Source organism: Trachurus japonicus, chromosome 15 (genome assembly GCF_045865225.1).
Source record: "Trachurus japonicus isolate A0001 chromosome 15, Traja_1.0".
In the NCBI taxonomy this organism is placed as follows: Eukaryota; Metazoa; Chordata; class Actinopteri; order Carangiformes; family Carangidae; genus Trachurus; species Trachurus japonicus.
Genome location: NC_140921.1, coordinates 22,377,368 through 22,399,521, shown reverse-complemented (window position 1 = coordinate 22,399,521; position 22,154 = coordinate 22,377,368). Strand labels below are relative to the sequence as shown.

Sequence of the window (22,154 nt, the reverse complement as noted above, 5' to 3'; positions counted from 1 at the left end):
CAAAGGAGAGGCTGCAGTTTGTAAAACTGTTGTGTCTCATTCTGACAAGCACAGACAATCCTATAAATAATTCAGTGTGGGAGCAGAGCCCGAGTATCCACTGGGGCGGACTATTTGATATTTCATTCGGTGTCAAAAGGCTAAGTCTGATTTTATACAGATAGGATTTTTTCCCCCTGTAAGCCAGTGGGATGATCAAGTGTGTATCTGTGAGGCCAAGGTTCAGTTCTTTGAAGGAGGTAAAGCCTTTCATATTAAGTGATCTCACTCTGATTTACAAATGATTAAATCACAAGTCCTACTTAAATGGGCTTCTCACTGCGCTGTGGGTTTGGGCAAATGCATATTCATACGCCGAGTTAAAGCATTATCAAGCCCCTCCACCCCCTCATATATATAATATCTGTGATAAATCATACACAGCTTTGAAAAACTACCATACATTCAACTGTGGGCATCTCCAAAGTACATTACACATGTTTCACAGGAGACAAAGAGCCATTCATACATTATTCATATCTCAATTAACTAGCCACATTAGACCCATACCTCATTCATTAACCTCTCCTAACAAGCTTTTATCAGTTTGTTCGTTTGACATCTCACAAACTTAAAAGGAACAATGAAGACTTTTACAAACATCTGTTGTCATGGATCTTCATCACATTACGACAAATATAAAACAGAACAGCGACAGAGCAAGTAACGACCTGGAGCGATGAATTATGAATGAAGAGGGGAATACATAATTTAGCGGGATTTGTTGCATATTTTATGGTAATCATTTTTCCTTTCATTTACGAATCTCTATTGCCTTACTGTAACACAGACATTAAAATGCGACCAAAAAGATTACAATGCCGCGCGTAGTCGGATAAACTTTTAAATGTTTGATGATTTCTGTGGGGTTGTGTAATATGGTGGCAGTGTTTTCCCCCAGTTAGGGGAGAAAACTCTTCACCTGACACTCAGCAGTTTTTTTTTTATTATTATTATAAAAAGGAAACCAGGTCACAGTAAATAAATACATCTCTTTATCTGCACTTTTCTTTTTTAGAGATTGTGTCTCCTGCTTTGTGTTTTTCTTTCTCCGCAGTTAGTTCCATTGCTGTGCTACATGAGTTCATGAATAAAAAAATATTTGATTCATTCTTTTATTCTGATAAGATCGATGAGCCCTCGAGCAAGGCATCCAACCTCTAACATCTCTAAGAGCGTACAAATATCTGACCTACAACACTGTGAAGCTGCGGGGTATTATTATAATATATTAATTTATATATATATATATAAGCATTTGAAATGGCCCTAGGTGAGATGCTGCCATCTCCTGTTAGCTTGGAGGTAATACATTTCTACAGCACTGCTCACAAACATGTAGATGATACAAACATGTATCATCTGTGCTCTGAGGAATCACAGTCATGTGTGAACTTCTGTGATGTCTAATTTGTCCTCAACTTGTCACCGTGTGTTTACCCTCGACTTTCTCTGATGTGTTCACAGAACCTGTCTGAAAGTGAGATGAGCAAATTCAGCCTCATCCATCAACCGTAAGTAACACTTATATACGGGCTGTCATCACTCACACCAATCACACACACCCCAATCCAACCATATGGATTGCATATATATTACACAACACATGTACGTATGCATAGATATTTACTTGTACAGCTGGAACTGGATTTGTGTGTCCAGATGTGTAGAGAGGTTTTGTCTGTCTGCACCTGCACATTTGTCAGCGTGTTTGTTGTTGTTTGTGAGGTGCGTTCCTGTTCATGTATCCCCATGTGTATGCGTGTTTATCTGAGTGTGTGCGCATGTGTCTCACATAAACTGACGCTATTACTTTGATATTAGTCAAACTGACGATGTATTTGCAAGATACTGTATCTGCATCAATTTGACATTTTAATCTATTTAGAGCTGATGTATAATTAAAAAGGACATTAGTGTCTGAAAATACACCATATGAATGAAAAAGAAAATATCCTTGTCAAAAAGATGTAAGGCTCAGTGTGTAATTATGGTTTAATACAAATTACTTAATTAATACAAATTACAATTATTACAAAATTCTAATGCAAACTCACATTTTGTGATGTGATGTAAAAATGAAAATCCATTCAACATCATTAGAAAGATTCTCCTTTATTCAGCACTAGTGGTGAATTTTGAATTAAACATTCACAGTCCACACACAGTTTTTCCTGCACATATAAGAAATTAATTCTTTAATTGAAATGTTTCACCATGCTGTCAGGCCGTAACTATAGTTCCTGTTTAGATCAGTGATGTGCAGTGACCTCTTGGACAGGGTAGGCAGACGATCACAGACCAAGACGAAAGGTTTTGCGCATTGGTTTGCATACCTAAGTCTTAAATATGTGCAACACCTTCTCATCATAATCCATGCCATCCACACCGTCCTGACAATCAATAACAGAATCGCGATATTGGACCACCGCTCACATCACACAGCAAACCGTTAACAATGAATCCACACTCAAACCTAAGCAACAATAATGTTAGCTGTACTCAACAAGCTATTATTACAAGGTTTACAACAGATATGACAGACAACCTGGGCTGTGTGTGTGTGTGTAAGAAAGAGACGGAGGGAGGGAAGGAGAGAGAGTACGTTCAAAATTGCTAACTGTTAGCCACCGTAGCTCAGGCATTGGTCTCCCGTCAGGTAAAAGCTGCTGTTTAATGAAGCCTATGAAGTTGTTGAGCCTCTCCGGTAGTTATCCATCACTGCAGTTGAATTAGTCGCTAAACTGCTGGACGCTAAAACCGATGGGCCGTCTGTGTGTTGACAATTCATGAAAGCAACGTGAATGTAAGTGCTGCTCACACGTAGTAGAGTTACGTTAAAAGGCAGTGTAGCGCTCGGCCTTTTGGCATACATGTAAAGTCTATGTGGGAACAAACTGTGCATGCCATATACACACCGTACTGGCAGAAGAGGCAGAGATTCTCAGGATTCTGAGTGGGGCTGACCCAAAAAATTTGAAGCCTCGAAGCTTCGTTCGTTGCCATGGTAATCGATCATGAAGTCTGTGATCGATTTTTTTTTTCCTTTTTGACACCGGTTCTCATCGGCAATTGTTACATTGAAATGAGTAGGCTACTTGGCATCCTGGAAATCTGCCTAATTTTGGAGACATGCTGTGTGTTTGTTTGCCACATTCATTAGTTCCGCTACGATCGCCCACTCCCCCTCCCCCTCCCCCGTCAGACGTTACGATCGGCGCACAGAATTCTGAGATTAAAGTCAGAATTCTGAGATTAAAGACAGAATTTTGAGAAAAAAGTCAGAATTCTGAGTCACTTTTTTTCCCCACAGCGGCCCTAATCCTCTTCCGTACACTGCCTACCCTGACTGCACGTCACTGGTTTCGATACGATCATACACTCACTGAACCAGGAAGTCACATGTTGTGTCAACAGCATGTAGTGATTATCCCAGACAGACTCAGTGTAGGCAAATTTACCTTTGGCAGGATTTGTATATCAGAAAATACTAAATAAAAAGAGACCAGTCTGAATGATTTCTTTCTCATGAGTCATACACAGTTGGTTCCTCAGACAATTACAAACTGTCTCTTTAATTTTTGAAGTGTGGATATTTTCCAACCACAGCAGACGTCTATCGGACAAGTTACAAAACCCCTCCATCGCACAAACACACACACAAGCACACACACAGTGATTCAAACACTTAAAAAAGCTTAACTATGTTTCATCATGGGGAGAAAGACACTGAAAGGGGCTTTAAAAACATTGTTAATAAAATTGCAATTTAGTTCTAAGACTTTTGAAAAAAATATGTATGTATACGTATATATATTATATATTACAGCATACCATTCAGGAAATTAATCTTTGAATATATGGAATAAACATAGGATATGCCCGACCTAACCTAACCTAACCTCTAAGAAATGTCAAACCTTAACCTGAACCATCGCCTTACAACCACAAACACAAACCAGAATATTTCCATACAACTATAGAAATACATGTCGACACAGACACAGACACAGACACACACACACACACACAAACAGACAGTGTAATAGATCATCTTCCTCCCAGTGTGACAGGAAAGGTTACGCACTCCCTTATTCTCCATATATAGAAAATCTTAAGTATTACAACACAGTACTTTCCGTGACTGATCATGGATGACCTTACACATAGACCTGTTTAAAGCTAAAAAAAAAAAAAAACATGGACCTCGAGCACCTGCAACATCGGAAATGATATTTTGTGAAATAAGATTCTTTAAATAAAGTTGTGTATTTCTTTGCAGATGATGGTATGCTCAGAAATGAAAATAAACACAGACATTTGTGTGTGAAATGGTGAAAAATGAATAAGTAAAAAACCTCTCAAAAACATCCATGCACTGTAAAGCCTCCTAATTTAGGTGACATGCAATCTGCACAGCTGTCGGCAGCTGTTCATACGACAGTGTCTGAATGGAAGCGGAATTTAAAAGAATTGACAGAGATGTGATGAAAGAGGCTTGTCGAAAGTGTGGTCACTGAAATCTGTTTGTGTGAGTGTGTTGGGGGTGGGTGGAGTGGAAAAGAGAAGTGATTTTTCTTATGACAAAAACAAATTCCCTCCCCTCCGTGACAAGGACTCGACTTGTAGCCAAACACAGTGCTCATTTACGTTGCTCTCAGCGATGCTCAATGCACACGAGGAATGAGACCCCAAAATGCAAACTTTCACGTTAAACATGAATATGGATACGTTGGGTAAACTCGCTGCTCCCGCCACAGCGAAGTTTCGGTAAGAGAATCAGATATTTGCTAATCCTTTTTCATGCCGGCGAAACTGTTGCCACACTTGACACTTAATAATTACTTCCATTTTTTTCTGAGTTGAAGGTCAGGACAGCTCATTTTATTGCAGATTTCATTTCCTTGTTTCTGATGGACTGTGCCATATTCTCATGGTTTTCCAGGCAGCTCCAGAAGATCGTTCAAGACATCAAGAAAAACGATGGCAGCCTACTGAATAAACTAAGAAGGTCAGTGCTTAAACTTTCCAGATCTTTACTACATGCTAATGATATTGGGGGAAAAGTGGAAATACATCAGTGCAAATCAATCTAACCAATCGCATTTGTTGATCTAAAAAATCTCACTACGGTGTATAAATATATGCATCAGTGAGGAAAGTCAATTCCTCTTTCACAACCGTTGGAATGAGAGAGACAGACCCGCAAGACAAAAATAACTTCAACAGATGTCTGTTATTTCACTTTCCTTTCCTGAAATGAGTCCCTAGTAGACGAATAAGGATAGTGTAATGGCACAAAGCGTTACTGGGGAAATGTATTCTCATACAGTCTGGAAAATATACATCGGTACAGCTATGATTACTTATGTAAATACAGACCTTTCGCATTTGTACAGTACAGGTGTGTGCTGTGATGCATGGAGCTGAGAAACACGTCTTTAACCAAGACAATGTGTCAATACTCAAACAATCAAAGCTTATTAAAGCTCATATTATTACAATAAACAATAATAAAATAACAGAGGGAATTGTTCACACTCAATTTATTGTTGTCTATATCTCTCTGTATGACAGACTGAAAAGCAAACCACTTCCAAAGGTGCCTGCACGAGATTACAGAGGTAAGAGCTGCATCTTCATCTCTGCCTCCTCATCGAATGGTGTGAATGATGCAGTGAGAGTAAGTGGCTGCCTGTCATTTCCACAGAGACACATGGAAGAATTGTTTTATGATACCACAAAAATTGGTCTTATTTGTTGTTGACCAACATGATCAGACCACACTGGAGAGATACCTAATAATTCCAGTGTCAGTGATGGAGGTTTTGGTATAAAATTTGCACCTGCTACCTCAACTCAGCAAGAAAACACCATACAAGTGAATTTTACACTACAAAGATTATAATTGGAGGATTAATCAATGTCAGAGACTGCTGTGCTGAGGCCCCATGGTGACTTCAGCTGAAGCTGGAATATATTTTTGAACAAAAAAGGACTTTTGTATTTTTCTCCAAATTGTGTTTCTGTAGTTGGAAAACCTTCAAACGGCATCATACTGCATATAGTATACTGTATTTACTGCATGTTGACTACTGCACATCCTCACAGCGGACATGTGAGGATTGTTTTAGGAGCAAATTGAAGAAGTTTGGATTTTTATGGTGGTTGTTGGTGGTTAGGGTTATGTGATGCCACAAACATGAACATTTAAAGCCGTTCATATTATTATTATTTGCCTATATGCGCCTGCATAATTTCTCAGACTTCTCAGACTCAGATTATTACATCATCAATATCTACTCTATATATGATTATCATATTACTACTATTATTATTATAACAACATATTGCATCTTCTTTCATTCATTAGTGTAACTAAATGCCAGACACTAATGCACCAATGAAAACTGTGATTTGCGCACTGAAAATAATAATTTAAAAAAAGGCTATACAAGCTCACATAGTATTGCATCATGAGGCGTTCTGGGCTTGTAAATCTCTTATGTATAACTGAGTATGTTATGAATTAACAACGGCAACAATCTGCAGTGGTGGGTTAGGGTTAGGCAGAATAATTCAGAGTAACTGTGATGGTTAAATGACTTGCACAATACCTGCCACCATGAGCAAGCATGTGGGGACAGTTTGAAGGAAAAAGTGGCAGAAACCACGAGCTGAATCAGAATGATGGTGGTGATTCAACTGAAAAAAAAAAACTCAAAAATTAACAGTCTGAGAAAAATGTTTCAAAATGATCTTACATCTCATCATCAGTATCAACCATCATCATTCTGCAGGCAATAATCACACTGCATAAGATTCATATCAGCACCAAATGTTTATGATGACAAAAGCCCAAATTTAGTGTGAGTGAGTGTTCAAGAGTTGTTGCTTTTTAACTGTCTTTGTGTTATGATTGCTTTTCTGTTGCTGCTGTTGTTTTTTGCAATACATCATTAATCATTTTTAGGTCCTCCTAACTTCAAAGCCAAAACTGACTGGCTGCTTTATGAAGTACCGGTATATACGACAACCTTACAGTTTGCCTTCCTGTCATTGATGATTGATCTGACAGGGTTCATACTGTTTCAAAGGAACCTGTGGATCACCACAATGGGCCTCATTCACCAATATCTTCTTAAGAATCTTCTTAGATTCTTTCTTAAGTTGTTCTTCAGAGGTTCCTTAAGAAAACCCTACGTCAGATTCATGACGCGTTCGTAAGCCTCATGGTGCAGACACACCAACTCCGGCAACGGACGTCAAGTCAACGGATCCCATTCATTGTCTATGCAGAGCAAGAGCTCCGGTCGTGCGGTGCATGATGGATCCGACACGTCCAGTTGACGGTCCAGTCGCCGTATGTGAATTTCCATAATCACGACTCCACTTCTACTTTATGCAAATTGGGTCCGTCTGACGGATGCAGCCGGCTCCAGAAACTTCGTTCAAACTATCAAACTAGGCAGTGTTGATCAAATGTGGATCAAGATTCTGTTACTGCACTACACATTTCCCGCCTCAAATGTTTTCAGAAACATACTTTAGTGTGTTGTTTAACTGTAAAATGAGATCGTTTGTGACCCGGCCGCCATGTTGGAAACGGCAGAGCGAAACTCATGCTCCGCACCACGTCACACAGACCCGCCCACTCGCCGGTGCGGTCGGCGATTAGCTGCGTCGGGATCCGTCGCCGCCGGAGTTGGTGTGTCTGCACCATTAGAATTGTTTGCAGCTGTGTTCTTATGCCATCTCCTCCTCTCCTAAAAGGGCATGAGACTGTAGGGCCGTGTGCACACAGAACCCACAGGCCCTAAGCAGAGAAAGAAAGTTGAAATGCTCAAATGAAAATCTGGGAGGTAAACGTAAAAAGAACTTTAGTAGTGAAGTGGAGCTACTGCGGCAGGAATGAAACAAAGAAGCAAACAAAAAGCTTATATTTAGTTTATATTTTTATATTTATATTTAGTAGCATCAGCAGTGGATGCAGCTATTTGGGTTATTATCAGAGAGACCACACTCTCACGTGTGCCATCATAAATATCATCATATTATTATCACATATGATTCCAGTAGTGCAACGGATCGCTGTTGATCCGTTGCACTACTACGGTTGATGAAAAAAAAAACAGTTGTGTGTAGTGTGAACACTTACAGTGAGCGCACCGTTGCAGCCCGCAATTAGGAAGAAAAAAAGTGTCATTATTATTAATATATATGATTATTAAAATCATAAAAGATAAGAAAATAATTCTTATTCAAATCATATAATATCATACAGAACAGAATAAAACACTATAGGCTAATCGGTTATTTTTGCACAAGACTCAGCACTTAAAAGTGCGTACTAAGTATGCTCCTGACTGTTCGTAGATTTTGTTCTTAGTTAAGAACAAATTCTGGATAAGAAAACATTCATGAATGCCACAATCTTCGTAAAAACTTATAGGGCTTAAGAACAAATTTGTTCTTAAGAACGGTTCGTATGATCTTTAACACAGTTCCACTGCTTGCAGTTCAGCTTCAAAATATTCATACTATATATACACACAGACATCACCTCAGCTGTTTCCAGATGTTGTTTTGACGACCATGCTGTGCTCAATTACGTGTAACTTCTGTTCAAATTAGATCATACAAATTGCAATACAATCACATATATAGAGATACTTCAGCCGTTCCAGAAGTGAGGAGACACGCTCTGCTGGTTCCTCAACAGACCTGCTGGGACTTTGTTAACCACCACCCCCCCCCCCTCTATTGCTGCTCTTTAGCATGTTCTAGACAGCTGGATTTTATGAATATCACACTTCAGATGTTTGCTTTCAAACATTTGAACCCATCTCTGACTCATAATGCATTTCCCTCTTTCCACTGAAACCCCCATTTACATTTCTATCTGCAGACAATGTAAGGGACAGTGATGAAGACCTGTCAGACCCTGATTACGTAAGTTGGGAGGGAAAAAGCAAATTATAAGTAATTTAACCACCTGTTGTTTATGTCTGAGATGTTTGTTTAAAACACTGTAGGTATGTTGTTCCCAGGATAATGACACGTTTGAGGATCAACATGAGGACAACTATGAGCCTCCACCCAGCCACAGAGCCCTGCCCAACACCCCTGCTTCCTTCCCAAGGGGGGAGTACCTCGGTAAGTACCTGTCATATGTACGATAGGCACAGTTTTTTGTTTTTTCCTTCCTATTTCATCGATATGAATATGTAGAAATGTTGTCCATGAACTTGTGATGCAGTCAGCAAAACTTGCACATGTTGAGTTTCTATATGTTTCATAGTTTCCCCTTCTTCTGTTATTACTCCCCTCCCCAAAAGTGGAATTGGTTCATTGAGCTTCTTCAAGACACACAGTTCACCCAAAGCCACAAAACACAGAAGGCAACTGAATAGTGCTTCATGCAAATGCTTATGTCCTGCTTCTCCTTTCCAGACAGCTGCCATAACCGACCCAGCAGACCACCCAGGAAGCCCCTCCGCCCCGACAAAACATCAAGACAACTGCCCCCTGAGCCCAGCCACATGGCAACTGACGAAGTAAAGCAGCGTTTACTCAAAGTTACATAAATACTAGCTATACCATAGGCATGTCTGAGGCTGATGCTTCCTCTTATTTGTGGATAACACATCCTGTGTCTTGGTTAACTGCTTCCATCGAATGTTAAGCCCTGACGTGACGCTTTATTTCACAACCTATTGTTTTCCAGGAAGACTACATCAGTCCAGACGGCAGCAATGATGATGACAACTACATAGAACCTGCAGAGAATCCACCTGCCAGTAAGAGACACAGCCAGATAAAGAAGAAAAAAGACTAAAATGTCAAATAATTAAGATAATACAGTGTCATGCCTCTCTTCAGATCACATGATGCATGCTGGGAGCAGAGCAGGCAGAGAACGCCCCTTGTTGCCTACACCTAAACTAGAACGTCCACCCAGTCCTGGTAGGTACAACAACAAACATGATGTAAATCCACAACTCCATCTGTTCACCAACTGTCCTGCAGCTAAACCCTGTGTTGAATGTATAATGTGGTCCAAACAAAACATCTAGGCCTACGTCACCATGATTGTGATGTTTTGGTCTTGAGTAAATGTCACAAGGGAACCACTAAAGTCTTTAGGCGTCATCATCTGGTAGCAATTAGTGGACACCATGTAGAAAATAGAGGATTAATATAAAGTTTACAGGGGGAAGGCCCATCTTCTGAATTAGGCTACATTTTAATCTATTGACCTCGTAATTGTCAAAATAAGCCATTTTGGCTGGAATGCACGCTTAGCTACTTGTGCCCCATGGTGCCAGATAGGTCAGGGGCGAATAAAGGGGAGAGCTTTTTATCTTAAAGGGATATTTTAACATTTTGGCAAATTTGCATTACCTTTATCGGTGCATGTTGTTTTGAGATCTGCAGGGCAGAGACGCAGAGAACATAATGGAGGTGAACGGTACAGGTGCCCTGTCCCTCATCAAACTCAAATACACAATCCAACAACTCCAAAACACTCTTGTGGACAAGTTGTGACCTGCACACCATGCAATGAAATAATGTAACCTAACCAGTAGAATGATCGGCCCACTCCATATTTGATTAGTTTGAATTTTATGCAATTATGGCAATAGGCGATTTTGCCAAAATGTTGAACTATCCCTTTAAGCCAGCAAAAGTGGACAGCTGCCATAAAACGTAATAAAACATACACAGTGTACTAACGTGCTTATTTCTTAGCAAATTACATCACTAGTTAACATACAAGTTATCAATTAACATAAATGTTACTACACTGCCCATAGCTTAACGTTATGCTAACGTAGGCTAATGTTGTGTTATGCTAAGTGACACTTACCCTGTCAAGACAGCGCTTCTTTAGCCGGTAGAGTCCAATCATGAGGCCAGGTGCATTGTGTCCACTTGTTCCCATCCAGAACTTGTTTCCATCCAGTTTAGCTGTAACGTTAGAAGTCGGGAGGTCTGGAATATCGTCCATTCCGGCTTGTGAAAAGCACCCAAGGGTCTGCTACGTTTAATTAATCGACTTTGGGGAAATATAGCTCAATTTCCCGTGGATTTAAAGCGCAGCTTGAAATCAAATCAGCACCATAGACTGTAAAAAGATCAGCACTGACACTTGTTTAGCTAACGCTTTTCCTGCCCGCGTGGCGGTGCAAACAAACCGAGTCACGTGAAGTCCCGACCTTCTACTATCAACTCCCATTTCCGTCCCCTACGAATACAGAGTGAGAGCGGACCAAGTCCGCATATACAAACATGCAGCTGGGTGTAAAAATGCAGGCTTTTGTGGCTCTGGGCCCTGCCTAATTTTGGCTTTGGTTGTATTTTCAGATTTTTATGAAGTTCCTGAGGTAAGTTGTTACAAAATTTACAAGCATTTTAAAGTTTTTTTTTCATAATGCGAATTAAAAGCTGATTACATTTTATGGCATCATTACAGGAGATGTCTCCTCCTGCAAGCAGGTCAGTCTGACACTATATTTATTCAGTCCCTTAAGTTGCAGAGTTTCAGTCACAACAACTAGAGGCTGAGACTAAACTTTTCCTTGCTCTGTCTTTCAGACTGTGCCCAATCCCCACGACACAGTCCCAGTCCCACATTTTTCCACCCAAACCCAGCCCCAGGTAGGCTACGACAGACAACACTGACGTCATGTAGAGGCCTGAGAGATGTCAGATTTGGAAATACAATTTATCTACTTCCAGTCTGTTAAATAGATCCCTGTAACGTCCTTTACAGTTTGCTTTGCTTTTACTACACTAACAATAAGTTGTTGTTACTTCTAGAGTGAATATGAGGAGATCTCCCCCTCCTGTAAGTGATGATTTGATTTCTTAATGAGGTTTGGTGTGTGCTGCATGTTCACAATGACACTGATCTCTTTATTTATTTATTTATTTAGTCTTTTCAGGTCCAGGAGCCCACGGGTGAGGATGAATATGAAGTGTGTGATGTAGATGATGGTGAGTATTAAATCAAACATGCTCTTCCTCCATCTCTTTGATTTGCATTCTGAACTCTGCTGTGAATTATTTGAGCACGATGCGCCATCTAGTGGCAAGACAGTTGCACAGGAATAACAGATCCTCCACAGTTAACACCTGGTAAATCACCTACAATATCTCTGGATTATGTGCTTCTCAAGGTTCCCATGATAAACCTGCAGATAGTCGTCCTCCACTCCTACCCAGACCTTCACCCAGAGAGTAAGTCTCACTTATCTGACATGTGTATGAATAGGCTACTGTATAAATATTGAGTAAGACAGGAAGTAACCAGTTGTCTGATCTAATTTTTCTCTCAGGAGGTCACCAAAACCCCCTGTAAAACCGGTAGGGTGTTTTCATACCAAATAACACAGAATATCACTCATTTTATTATAGACATGTCATTCATATGATAAACTGATGGTGAATGATCCAGAAAATAACACACAATAAAACTAAATGTGACTGTCTGTCTGTTACAGAAGCCGGATTTAAAGCCAAGGGAATTTGAAAGTAAGTGTTTGCAATAATTTGCATTATTAGTTGCACCAGAGGGAGCGTTTATTAAAGACTCTATAATCAGCCAGTTAGTGCAGTCTATTCCTCTGAACCTCTCATTCCCACATTGAAATGTTACCAGTATGCATTTCATTTTCTCTGTGGGTTTTATGTAGATTCATTCTCCATGTGGAGGTAATAATGTGGTCCAGCTGCGGACTTTTAGTAGCCTATCCCATGATGATCTTACGTACACTGATACATACATATGCTGCACTTGAAAGTTTCGTGTTTTACTTGATAGCAGATTAATGTGCGTATGTGTGGGTTTCAACAGGTCAAACGTTGCCTATGATGCAAACTGACCACAAGGTTCCTCCAAAGGCTTTTACATTGGACTTGAATCGACCCAAGTAAGAACTGAAACATGCGGTTTGAAACTGTGCACTGTACTGACATTGTGCATTTCTGCTGTGCGTGGTATATTTACCCTGGTGTGTTCTGTTTGTGGTTTCTATTGCAGGATTCTTCTTCCACAGTTTACCTCCCTCAGTAAGTTCAGTGTATGTGTATGTGTGACCATTCCCACTGAAGTTTTTTTATACATACCTTACCGGTACATAACAATAAGAAGCACAAATTTAGACATTAAGTGTTTGCACATTTGTAACCCCTGTGTGCTTTATTACTTTAAAAGTGACCACCCTGTAAAGTCTTCGTTACATCAAATCATAATGTTTTGTCTCTTATGTCTCAGAACCAACTGACAGACAACATTTTCCTGCTGATAACCAGCCCCTAGATGAAGATAAGGTACTACATAAAACATGACATTGTACAACTCAAATGTCAAATGAGTCAACATATTGCATAATAACACGTTCAAAAAATGATTTGGACCTCCCAGGATGCAGATGTCTATAACAAACCCTGGTATGCCAGTTCATGTGACCGCAAGACTGCTGACGACGTTTTGTTTCGCTCAAATAAAGTGAGAATTGTTTTGTTTTTTATCTTTTGTTAATCCAACAGAGCATTACATGGATTATTTCCCATGACTCCCCGCTGGTTGTGACTGTGAGTGCTTTGTGCTTTGTGCTTTGTGTTTCAGGACGGGGCGTTTATGGTGAGGAAGAGCTCGGGTCACGACATACATCAGCCCTACACTTTAGTGGTGTTTTACAACGGCAGAGTGTACAACATACCGATCCGCTTCATACCAAACACTCAGCAGTATGCACTGGGACGACAGAAGAGAGGAGAGGAGGTAGGAGTGGCGAGCGTCTCATGGTCAACACCCTGGAATTTGGAGGGTTTAATCTAGGATTTGCCCAATATGCTTAAAAAAAAGAGCTGTTTCAAGTCTGCCCCCCTGGGTAATAAAGTTTTTACAAAATGCTGGGTAAAGTTTGGCCACAACTGTTGGTTTTTAAAGTATTATTGTTTGACTTATGTTTTAACCTAAACTCTATACAGAATGAAAAGGCCTTGAAACAGGTTCAGGTTCAGGTTCAGGTTACTTTATTGATACCCAAGGGTAAACTACTTTTGCAGTCGAGAGTTAAACAAGCAACAGAAAACGCACTTAAATTCAAAGCCATGTAAATTTTACAATGTAATCATTCCTTAAAACTGGGTGAGGTGGGTTTTACTGCAAGTTTTATTATGATCAAATATATACCTGCATCAGACAGTGACAACAAGTCTGTTAGTGTCTCAGTGTGACCGTAGCCACAGAGCTGTATTTATTGTGAGGTCGTTAGCAGGGATCATTATGATCATCATCTGTTATGGTCATTCCTGAAGGTAATTTCACACTCAGGATTCAAACACTCAAATTAAATGGAAAACAGTAAATATGGGCGCACCATAAAGAAAATAGGATGTAATTTTAGACACAGCTAGGGAGCTGGCACGCACAGTACCAGGAACCTAAAACTGAAGCAGCTAAATGGAAATCAGCTATCAATGTTCCATTGTTGATGTCCGTGCTTGTCCCGCTGTGATGTTAAAATGTGCGGTGCAGTTTGTTTAGAAAGCTTGTTGTAATGAACATTTTAATTCAGTGTTATTCTGTTATTATGTTTTCCTGGCACTGGAAAACTTTGCAGGTTTGGTGCCTAACTAACAGTGAACATATAGGGAAGCTGAAACTCAGAGGGAAATGATAGTGTTTGAATTTAATCAACTCATACTACTACTTGGGTTAGCTGGAAAAGATAGTGGCTTACTTTATCTAATAATGGGAAATGGGTGTGTGGCATCATACAGATAACTGTCATAAATCACCTAATATGCATTAGCTCAGAACAACTGTTAAATCAGCTTTGAAAGTCATTTTAGAAAGTGGCATTCAAAGACAAGTCAAATTGGAGCTGATTAGAAAGGGATCAATAGAGATTTAGTGTTTTAAACAATCCACTCATCCGTCTTTTCTTTTTTTTTCCTCCAGTATTTCAGCAGCGTCTCCAACATCATCGAGAACCATCAGAGGACCCCTCTGGTGCTGATCGATGGCCAGAGCAACACCAAGGATGCTACCAGGCTGTGCTTCCCCATGAAGCCTTAAACATGCCGGCAAACAGCCGAGCGACCTGCTGCGTTTACCGTCCAGACGTTTCACAGAGGTGATGTGGTGATGTGGTGATGCCCCCCCCCCCCCTCCACTGGGAACTGGAGGTGCTGCTCACACGGCCTGTTTGCTGGACTCTGGCTGCACTGCTGGCCATGCAGAGCTCAAGTAGCACTGACTCAGAAGACTTTTTAACTCATGTTTTATTAAAAATATTTTAATGCTCTCGTCAGTAAAAAGTGTATTAAAAATGAATGCAAGGAATGAGACAGTGTTGCTGTAGCAGAGGGAAGCAGGTAGACAAATAATTCACTTATGACAGCAGTACTTTAAAGAGGGGGGGAAAAAATTGCAAAGTTGTATATTTTGTTTTAATAAAACTCTTTTCTTGTGTTGCATTATTCAACTCACATCTTCTGTTATCACAAAAATACAACCAAGAAATGACAACGGCTTCATTTATTCTCCGTTCAACAAGTAATGCTATCATACTCATGCACATCTGTTGCATAACAAAAACTCCTAGGCACTTGGTGAAAATTCTCTGGTAATATTTTACAGTACCTCTAGCTGGACTATATACAATTATAAATCTTTTATCTAAATTGAAAAAGTATATATACAGCGTATGTGTATATAGCGATATACATACACAGACGCACTCAGTTTCTGACACTCCAGAGCTGGGAATACATGCACAACTTAGGTAAATCTTGACTTAGACACACACACTCTCACTCTCTCTCTCACGCACACATTCACACAAAGAGGAGCCACAGTTCCCTTTGCTGTGAATACTGAGGGATCATGGCTGCGTAAGGAAATGTTTCGCCACAGTAGGACTCTAGTTGAGATTGTCAAAAGGTTCAGGCCTGATAAGGTGAGGTAACAGGAAATATAAATCCTCCTTTCATAGTGCAATTAAAAGATAAGATTATCATTTCAAGTCAAACGAGAGGAAACTCGTTGAGAACAAAATAAATGGAAGAAAAAAAAAAAAAATCATCCAGGCCTCTTAATCTTTAAAAATCCAAGTATTTGATCTACATCACAAACACGGGTTTATGTTTTAAAATTAATCCTCTTCAACGGTATCTGCTCCCATTGAGTGAAAGCATGAAAATATTCCTCTTAGAGATTTAAACATAATTTGGAAGTTTATACAAAAAATGTACAAATTCACTGATTTCCATCCAAAGGCCAAAAAGAAAACACAAAGTAAAGTATATAAAGACTAGACCTAGAGTCATAAATAAATGTTGAATAAAACAGCTTATTGTCTTTTTTTTTGTTGGTTTTTTTTAAACACAGTTTTGGTATATCTGAGTAACCTGTGGGTCTCTGCGTCCCATTCCAAAAACATAAATATTATAGCTACCACACTGTATAGCCTACCCGTACATAAACTGATCCATAAGATGGTATGGCAAATATACATGACAGTGTTCTATACAAGATTCCATACAACAGTGTACTTAAATCACCTTAAATAAAGCTATTGCGTAGACAAAATTAAAAATTAAAAATACAAACAAGTAAATTGTCAACTCCACGTCCTTGTGGCTGTAGAAAGAGTTTGTATCAAGCTACTGAGACTGGGACAGAGACAAAGGTAAATGTTCAAATTACCCTGAGAACATGAACCCTCCATGATTTGATTCTCCTCAAAACAAAACAAAAGAAAAAAAAACACTCTTAATTAAGACCTTAAAAAACTGAGGAGATTGGATATCATGATTTCCATTATTGTTTTGTTGTATTGCAACATTGTCTTTTTCCAGACAAGTGTTTTTTGTTTGTTGTTGTTTTTCATCCAGTGTGTGCGACATTCAAGAGTTTTCACAGTTTGGCCTTCTCCACTCCATCAGATGTCGCTGCCGATGAAGCATCCACATTTCCTGGCTCACAAAGATCCGGCCGCAAAACCAGCAGCGAAACTCCGTGGCCACGTCCCTGCTCGGAGAGACCACTCCCACCACCTCGTACTTTTTCCTGCTCAACCTGCGAAACTTCATCTTCAAAACGAATCGCTCCTGTACGGAGTTATTGCCGGGCCCCGCCGAGTCGGGGTCGTCCGTGGGCTCATTAGTCTCGGGGCCCTCGCTGTTCGCGGCCGAGAGGGCCTTCAGAGTCCTGCGGGACAGCGTGACCTTCTGCACCTCCCCTCTGTACCTGTTCACCGCCTCCATGATCCTGGCCACCTCGGGGATGTCGGCATCTGGATGATTTAGCACCACGACGGGCTGGTCTCCTGCTGGACGCTTCACCAGCTGAGAGGGATTTATGGCTACTAGCTTCAGGGTCCTCTCCTGGCTTTTTGGGGCCGGTTGCCACCGACGCCCGGAGGCTGGCGAGGGCTCCTGTTGGATGGCTTCCCCCACGGGCAAATGGTTGCTGCTCGGGAGAGCGTCTGCAGGCACTTCTGTCTCTTGTTGCTCCACACAGAGAGCAACATTTGCATCTTCCAGATTCACCTTACCTATAAGATTTAAAAAAAAAAAAAAAAAAAAAAGGTTAAAATAGTTATTTCAAGATAATTTATAAACATACAGGTTCTCAAAGTGTGAAATTTAACCCTCCTGTTGTCCTTCTGGGTCAAATTGAGCCTATCTGTTCCCTTCCTCCATCCTTCCTTCCTTTCTCCTTTCCTTCTTTCCACAATCCTTTTCCCTTCCTTCCTTCCTTCTATTCATCCTTACTCCTTCTTCCTTCCTCTTTTGATCCAATTGACCCTCCATCTTTCTTTCCTTCCTTTTCCCCTTCCTTCTTTCCTCCCTTCTTTCTTCTTGAACGAATCTGTTCCCTCACTCCATCTTTCTTTCCTTCCTTTTTCCCTTTCCTTCTTTCCACAATCCATTTTCCCTCTCTCCCTCCCTTATTTCCTTCCTTCCTTCCCTTCTTCCTTACTTCTTCCTTACTTTTTGACCCAATTGACCTAATCTGTTCCCTCCCTCCATCTATCTTTCCTTCCCTCTTTCCTTTCCTTCTTTCCTCCCATCTTTCTCTTCGTCCTTCCTGCCTTCCTTCCTTGACCCAGGTGGACAACAGGAGGGTTAAAAAAAAAATGTTAAAATGCATGAAGTACCACTGCTTATTAAAACTTTAACCATAAAGTCTGTGTAGAAACTGTAATTTGCACTCTTACCCTGTGGTGTAATAACAGGTTGGGAAACAGACTGTGTGTAACTGCAATGAGGAGCCGCTGCAGCAGCTGCTGAGCTCCTCTCACTGTCAGACACATGGTGGTCCATTCCGCCGCCGCGGTCGCCGCCTGATGTTTGCGGCAGCGCTACGTTCTCGGGGGACATCTCCGCTTCACCCGTCGAGGCGGACCGTCCCGTCTCAGCAGCTGAACTTCCCTCGTCGACCTCCGTTTCTGCAAACTGCTGCGACTTCTCCGAGTCATCTCGCGTTTCTTGGTGGCTCGACGGCGGGCCTTCCAGCATGCCAGCCTCATTTTCAGCCATATTTTTAGACCCCGACGGCTTCGCGGCGGCACAACTGGGGATGAGTTCTTCTCCTGGGTTCGATTGCAGATTTCCTTCGGCGGGATCACACGCGTCGGTCTTGGAAGCTTTGGTCCATTTCTTCTGCTGAGCCTCCGTGAGCGGCACATCATGAAGAAGCTGCGTTGTCGTCTCCACTGTTGTGTGAGGACAGTCGTCCATGGCACCGGCTCCTGATGGAGACAAAGAGCTTTGGGACACCCACTGCTTCTCCTTCACGGGATTCTTCTTCAGCACTATCTTTAAGGGTTGTCCTGATGATCTTTTATCTGCTCTCTTGGGCGCTGCCTTTCTTTTCCGTCTTCTTTTCCGTCTCTTAATTTTTGGTGGGACCCTATGAACGGGTGTCTGCTCTGCACTCTCGTTCGTCAGCTTCAGCTCACTGGAGATATCAATCACGTCTTGGTGCATAGGTTCTTGGTGTTTTTTAGCTTCTTCCTCAACGTCTTCAGTCTTTAATTCCTGATTCTCTCTGTTTTCTTGCATCTGAGTGCACTCCGATGCCTCAGCCTGGGCCGACACCAAGATGTCATTATGTAGTTTGGTTTCGGTCTGTGGGGAAGGCATATGATCATTTACACTGGACTGACACCCGTTCTGGTCGACCACACTCCGGGCATCATCGGCGCCACCTTCGGGGGGCGCCGTGGTGTCTTTCTCCGACGAGGTCATCCTCCTCAACCTTTTGGCGTAAGCGGCACCGTGCTGAGCTACGGTGATCTTGTTCTTGACCGTGAGGACGGTGAGATCCGACGAGTCCGACATGATGCCGTTCTCTGACTTTGGGTGAAGATTCACATCTTGAGGGACATTCGACAAAACAGTCTTTAGAGCCTTGGTCCATTTCTCCTCGCCACTTTCCCCGGCGACAGATTTCATCAAAAACTGTTGAGTCTCCTCTAGTGTTGTTTGTGGATCTGACAGATGGCAGTATTTATCCAGGAATTCTCTCCCTGGCAGAGACAGGCAGTCCTGTGTCAGCCAGCACATTTCCCTAACTGCACTTCTTGTTAATCTAGGCTTCATTTTTGGGATGGGATCTTTTGGTTTCATTGCTATGGAATGAAGCTCCTTCTTCTTCTTCCTCTGATTACCATTCTGGCAAACATGGACAGCTTTAACGTGCTTAGTAATCAACCATTTCTGAGATGCCTCGTAGCCACAGAGCTGACAACGTAAAGTCTGAGTGGTTGTTTTGGGCCCAAACTGTTTCTTGTCCTTCGTGGGCAGCGATAGATCAGCATTAGCTCCTTCCGGGCTTAAACCGTGCACACAAATGTGTTCTAAAAATACCTCCACATCACCTGTGGAGAATCTGTGACAAGTTTCACATGAGTATTTGCCATTTTTGCAGTGATACTTTGTCAGGTGTGCCCTGAACTCAGGCCATGTGCGCTGAACGCTGTCTTTACAAATTATGCAACTAGAAAAAGTGTCCTTGTGGGTTAACAGATGAACCTGTAGACAGGAGAAGTCATGTGTGTTAAAAGAACACATGTGACAGGGGAAGACTGGTGGGCTCCCCCTGTGGTTTTCCTCAAAGTGTCTCACCAAGTCTTTGGGACCGTATTCCAGGTTGTCCCTGCATTGAGAGCATGTGAACTGAAGTGTATTCCTGCCGTCATTTGTCCTGTGCTCACTCTGTTGTGCTTTCCGGGGGGTCCTCTTTGATGAAGGCCACACTTTAGTCTGCTCCCATTCTCCTGCTATCTTCTTTGGTCCACGCTTATCTTTACTTTGCATAGTTGGGGGCTGAACGGCGGCCTTCCTGAGGTGGAGCCGTTTGTGCCAGTTTCTAGTCCTCTTGTTAAAACACAGTTGATTATCTCCAGCGGAGGTAGCTGCAGAGGAATCCATTGAATCCATGGTTTTTCCAGCTTTCTGAAAGTGCAGGGGGGGAAAAACACACACATCTAAAAAATAATGCAGCTTCAAGATGAATGTAACAACTCAATGAGTGTGTTTCATTCACTTTTGTTCATGAAAAGCTTTGAACAGACCCAGCATGTTCTGTGTGCTGGACTGTAGTTACACGCTGAACCCACACACACAGTCCCAGTCTGATGCCATTTTACTCCAGGTCCACCTGTTGCTGGCTGCACACCAACCTGCCTTTGCATAGGTAATAATGTACCAAACCAACAACATGTAGACAACAAGGAACTTGGATTCTTATCAGCAACCAGGTGCAGGAAACTACACTAAACTCACCTGCTCACACTGGACAAACTTCATACTCTGCTTATAACACTATTGAACACGCTGTGGTGAAGGAACGACTTTAAACCAACTATAAACAGACGTATGCACAGATAAACAGAGCAGAAAGATGCTGGCTGTGACTTTTTTAGCAGCGGGATAATCGGCGAGTCGTGCGGCCATTGTGTAGTTTGATTTGACCACAACAAAGTGATGAGACTGCCTTTGTAGACGCCTCGGGAACAGCAAAGTTCAGACCGAACTCTCCCGCTGAGATCCCGTTAAAGCTCCGTTTAGCTTCGCGTGTAAAGTCGCGTGGTTACCTAGTAACCGAGCTAACGGCTGTAACGTTTACTGAAATAACGTTTGAGTGATTTGAATTAACGTGACGCACAAGAGCTTAGAAAAGACGGAATAACTTGGAGAATAAAAAGCGAAGCGACAAAGTTACACCGGAGCTACTTTTTAACATTGCATCGAGTTCTTACTGCACCTGAACGCACCAGGCGGTGTAGATAAATAACACAGTCGTAGTTTTTAATGTAGTTGTCTCGGTTTTTTACCTTTTCTTTTGTGGAGAGCTTGACAGCTCAGCGAGTGGCAGCCATGATGGTCTCATCCGGGGATTACAGCCTGTGAGCTCCTTTAGCCTGTAGCTGGTGCCTGCACACACACACACACACATACACACTCAGACACACACATACAGGCACTGAGCCTCGACTCGGCCTGCAGCCACTCCGACCCGTCTTTATGCAAACACATACATTACAATATGAATGTAGTGGATGACGAATACCATTAACAGCATAAAGTACACTGTCAGCACAATGTAAACGACACCAAGACGTTGCAATGTTACATCTCAGTTCAGTTTTGGTAGGCCTACAACAAAGACTGTCTACTACCAGCTGGTAACTGTCTTTAAAAATAACAGTTTGGGTCAGTGTGGACTGATGGTCAACAATGTAACAGGCACAAAAAGGCCACAGCAGTAATCTGCAGGCTAGCCTATATCCACCAACACCCAAGTGAACTGGGCTTGTTGTCTCATATCAAAATGTTATTATACTACTAGTAATATAAAATAATATATGATTTAAATAGTGTGGAGAATTATAGCCTAAGATTTGGGGCTAAAGCCTTAAAGGCTCCTGCATCACACAAAGGAAATTAACTTTGTGAGTGTGTAGAACAATAACTGAACACTGAGAGAAAAATGTGAACCTTCAGTGTGACATTCCTCTGCTTTTTGTATTAAAGTATGAGTGCTTTAGTATTAAACAGGGGTAAACGGCCCATGGGCCAAAGTCGGC

General features: G+C 41.5%; 2 protein-coding genes across 5 annotated transcripts in view; one reads left to right on the top strand and one right to left on the bottom strand.

Moving 5' to 3' along the window:
* Window positions 1-15,532, top strand: part of blnk (B cell linker) — a 29,188-nt gene extending 13,656 nt beyond the window's left edge. The window contains exons 3-24 of one of the 3 annotated variants that reach the window (XM_085800542.1): window positions 1,507-1,553; window positions 4,985-5,050; window positions 5,617-5,663; window positions 8,948-8,991; window positions 9,090-9,195; window positions 9,493-9,596; window positions 9,767-9,839; window positions 9,922-10,005; window positions 11,407-11,426; window positions 11,516-11,538; window positions 11,638-11,700; window positions 11,863-11,890; window positions 11,988-12,039; window positions 12,222-12,282; window positions 12,381-12,408; window positions 12,546-12,576; window positions 12,899-12,974; window positions 13,085-13,113; window positions 13,319-13,374; window positions 13,469-13,552; window positions 13,673-13,828; window positions 15,014-15,532. In XM_085800542.1, the coding sequence (XP_085656668.1) occupies window positions 1,507-1,553; window positions 4,985-5,050; window positions 5,617-5,663; window positions 8,948-8,991; window positions 9,090-9,195; window positions 9,493-9,596; window positions 9,767-9,839; window positions 9,922-10,005; window positions 11,407-11,426; window positions 11,516-11,538; window positions 11,638-11,700; window positions 11,863-11,890; window positions 11,988-12,039; window positions 12,222-12,282; window positions 12,381-12,408; window positions 12,546-12,576; window positions 12,899-12,974; window positions 13,085-13,113; window positions 13,319-13,374; window positions 13,469-13,552; window positions 13,673-13,828; window positions 15,014-15,130 (1,395 nt within the window). In that variant the 3' untranslated portion in view covers window positions 15,131-15,532. Of the gene's footprint in view, window positions 1-1,506; window positions 1,554-4,632; window positions 4,810-4,984; window positions 5,051-5,616; window positions 5,664-8,947; window positions 8,992-9,089; window positions 9,196-9,492; window positions 9,597-9,766; window positions 9,840-9,921; window positions 10,006-11,406; window positions 11,427-11,515; window positions 11,539-11,637; window positions 11,701-11,862; window positions 11,891-11,978; window positions 12,040-12,221; window positions 12,283-12,380; window positions 12,409-12,545; window positions 12,577-12,898; window positions 12,975-13,084; window positions 13,114-13,318; window positions 13,375-13,468; window positions 13,553-13,672; window positions 13,829-15,013 lie in introns of those variants that run through there. The other 2 variants (XM_085800541.1, XM_085800543.1) reach the window with 2 other exon arrangements.
* A 455-nt stretch (window positions 15,533-15,987) lies between these two features.
* On the bottom strand, window positions 15,988-21,532 carry znf518a (zinc finger protein 518A). 2 transcript variants are annotated; one of them, XM_085800540.1, is made up of 3 exons: window positions 21,402-21,532; window positions 18,279-20,520; window positions 15,988-17,612 (listed from the first exon to the last, which is right to left on the bottom strand). In XM_085800540.1, the coding sequence occupies exons 2-3, from the start codon at window positions 20,503-20,505 to the stop codon at window positions 16,963-16,965; spliced, it is 2,877 nt and encodes a 958-aa protein (XP_085656666.1). In that variant the 5' UTR covers window positions 20,506-20,520; window positions 21,402-21,532; the 3' UTR covers window positions 15,988-16,962. The 2 variants fall into 2 exon arrangements, with proteins under 2 accessions (XP_085656666.1, XP_085656664.1); XM_085800538.1 differs by lacking the exon at window positions 21,402-21,532 and adding an exon at window positions 20,983-21,127.
* Between the last annotated feature and the right edge of the window lie 622 nt (window positions 21,533-22,154).

Bases quoted from the DNA above. Each gene is read 5' to 3' on its own strand.
- znf518a (XM_085800538.1), bottom strand. From the start codon at position 21,021: ATGGCCGCACGACTCGCCGATTATCCCGCTGCTAAAAAA. The intron at 20,521-20,982 runs GTCACAGCCAGC...CTGCACTTTCAG, and splicing joins ATTATCCCGCTGCTAAAAAA to AAAGCTGGAAAAACCATGGA. The intron at 17,613-18,278 runs GTAAGAGTGCAA...TAAATCTTATAG, and splicing joins ACCTGTTATTACACCACAGG to GTAAGGTGAATCTGGAAGAT.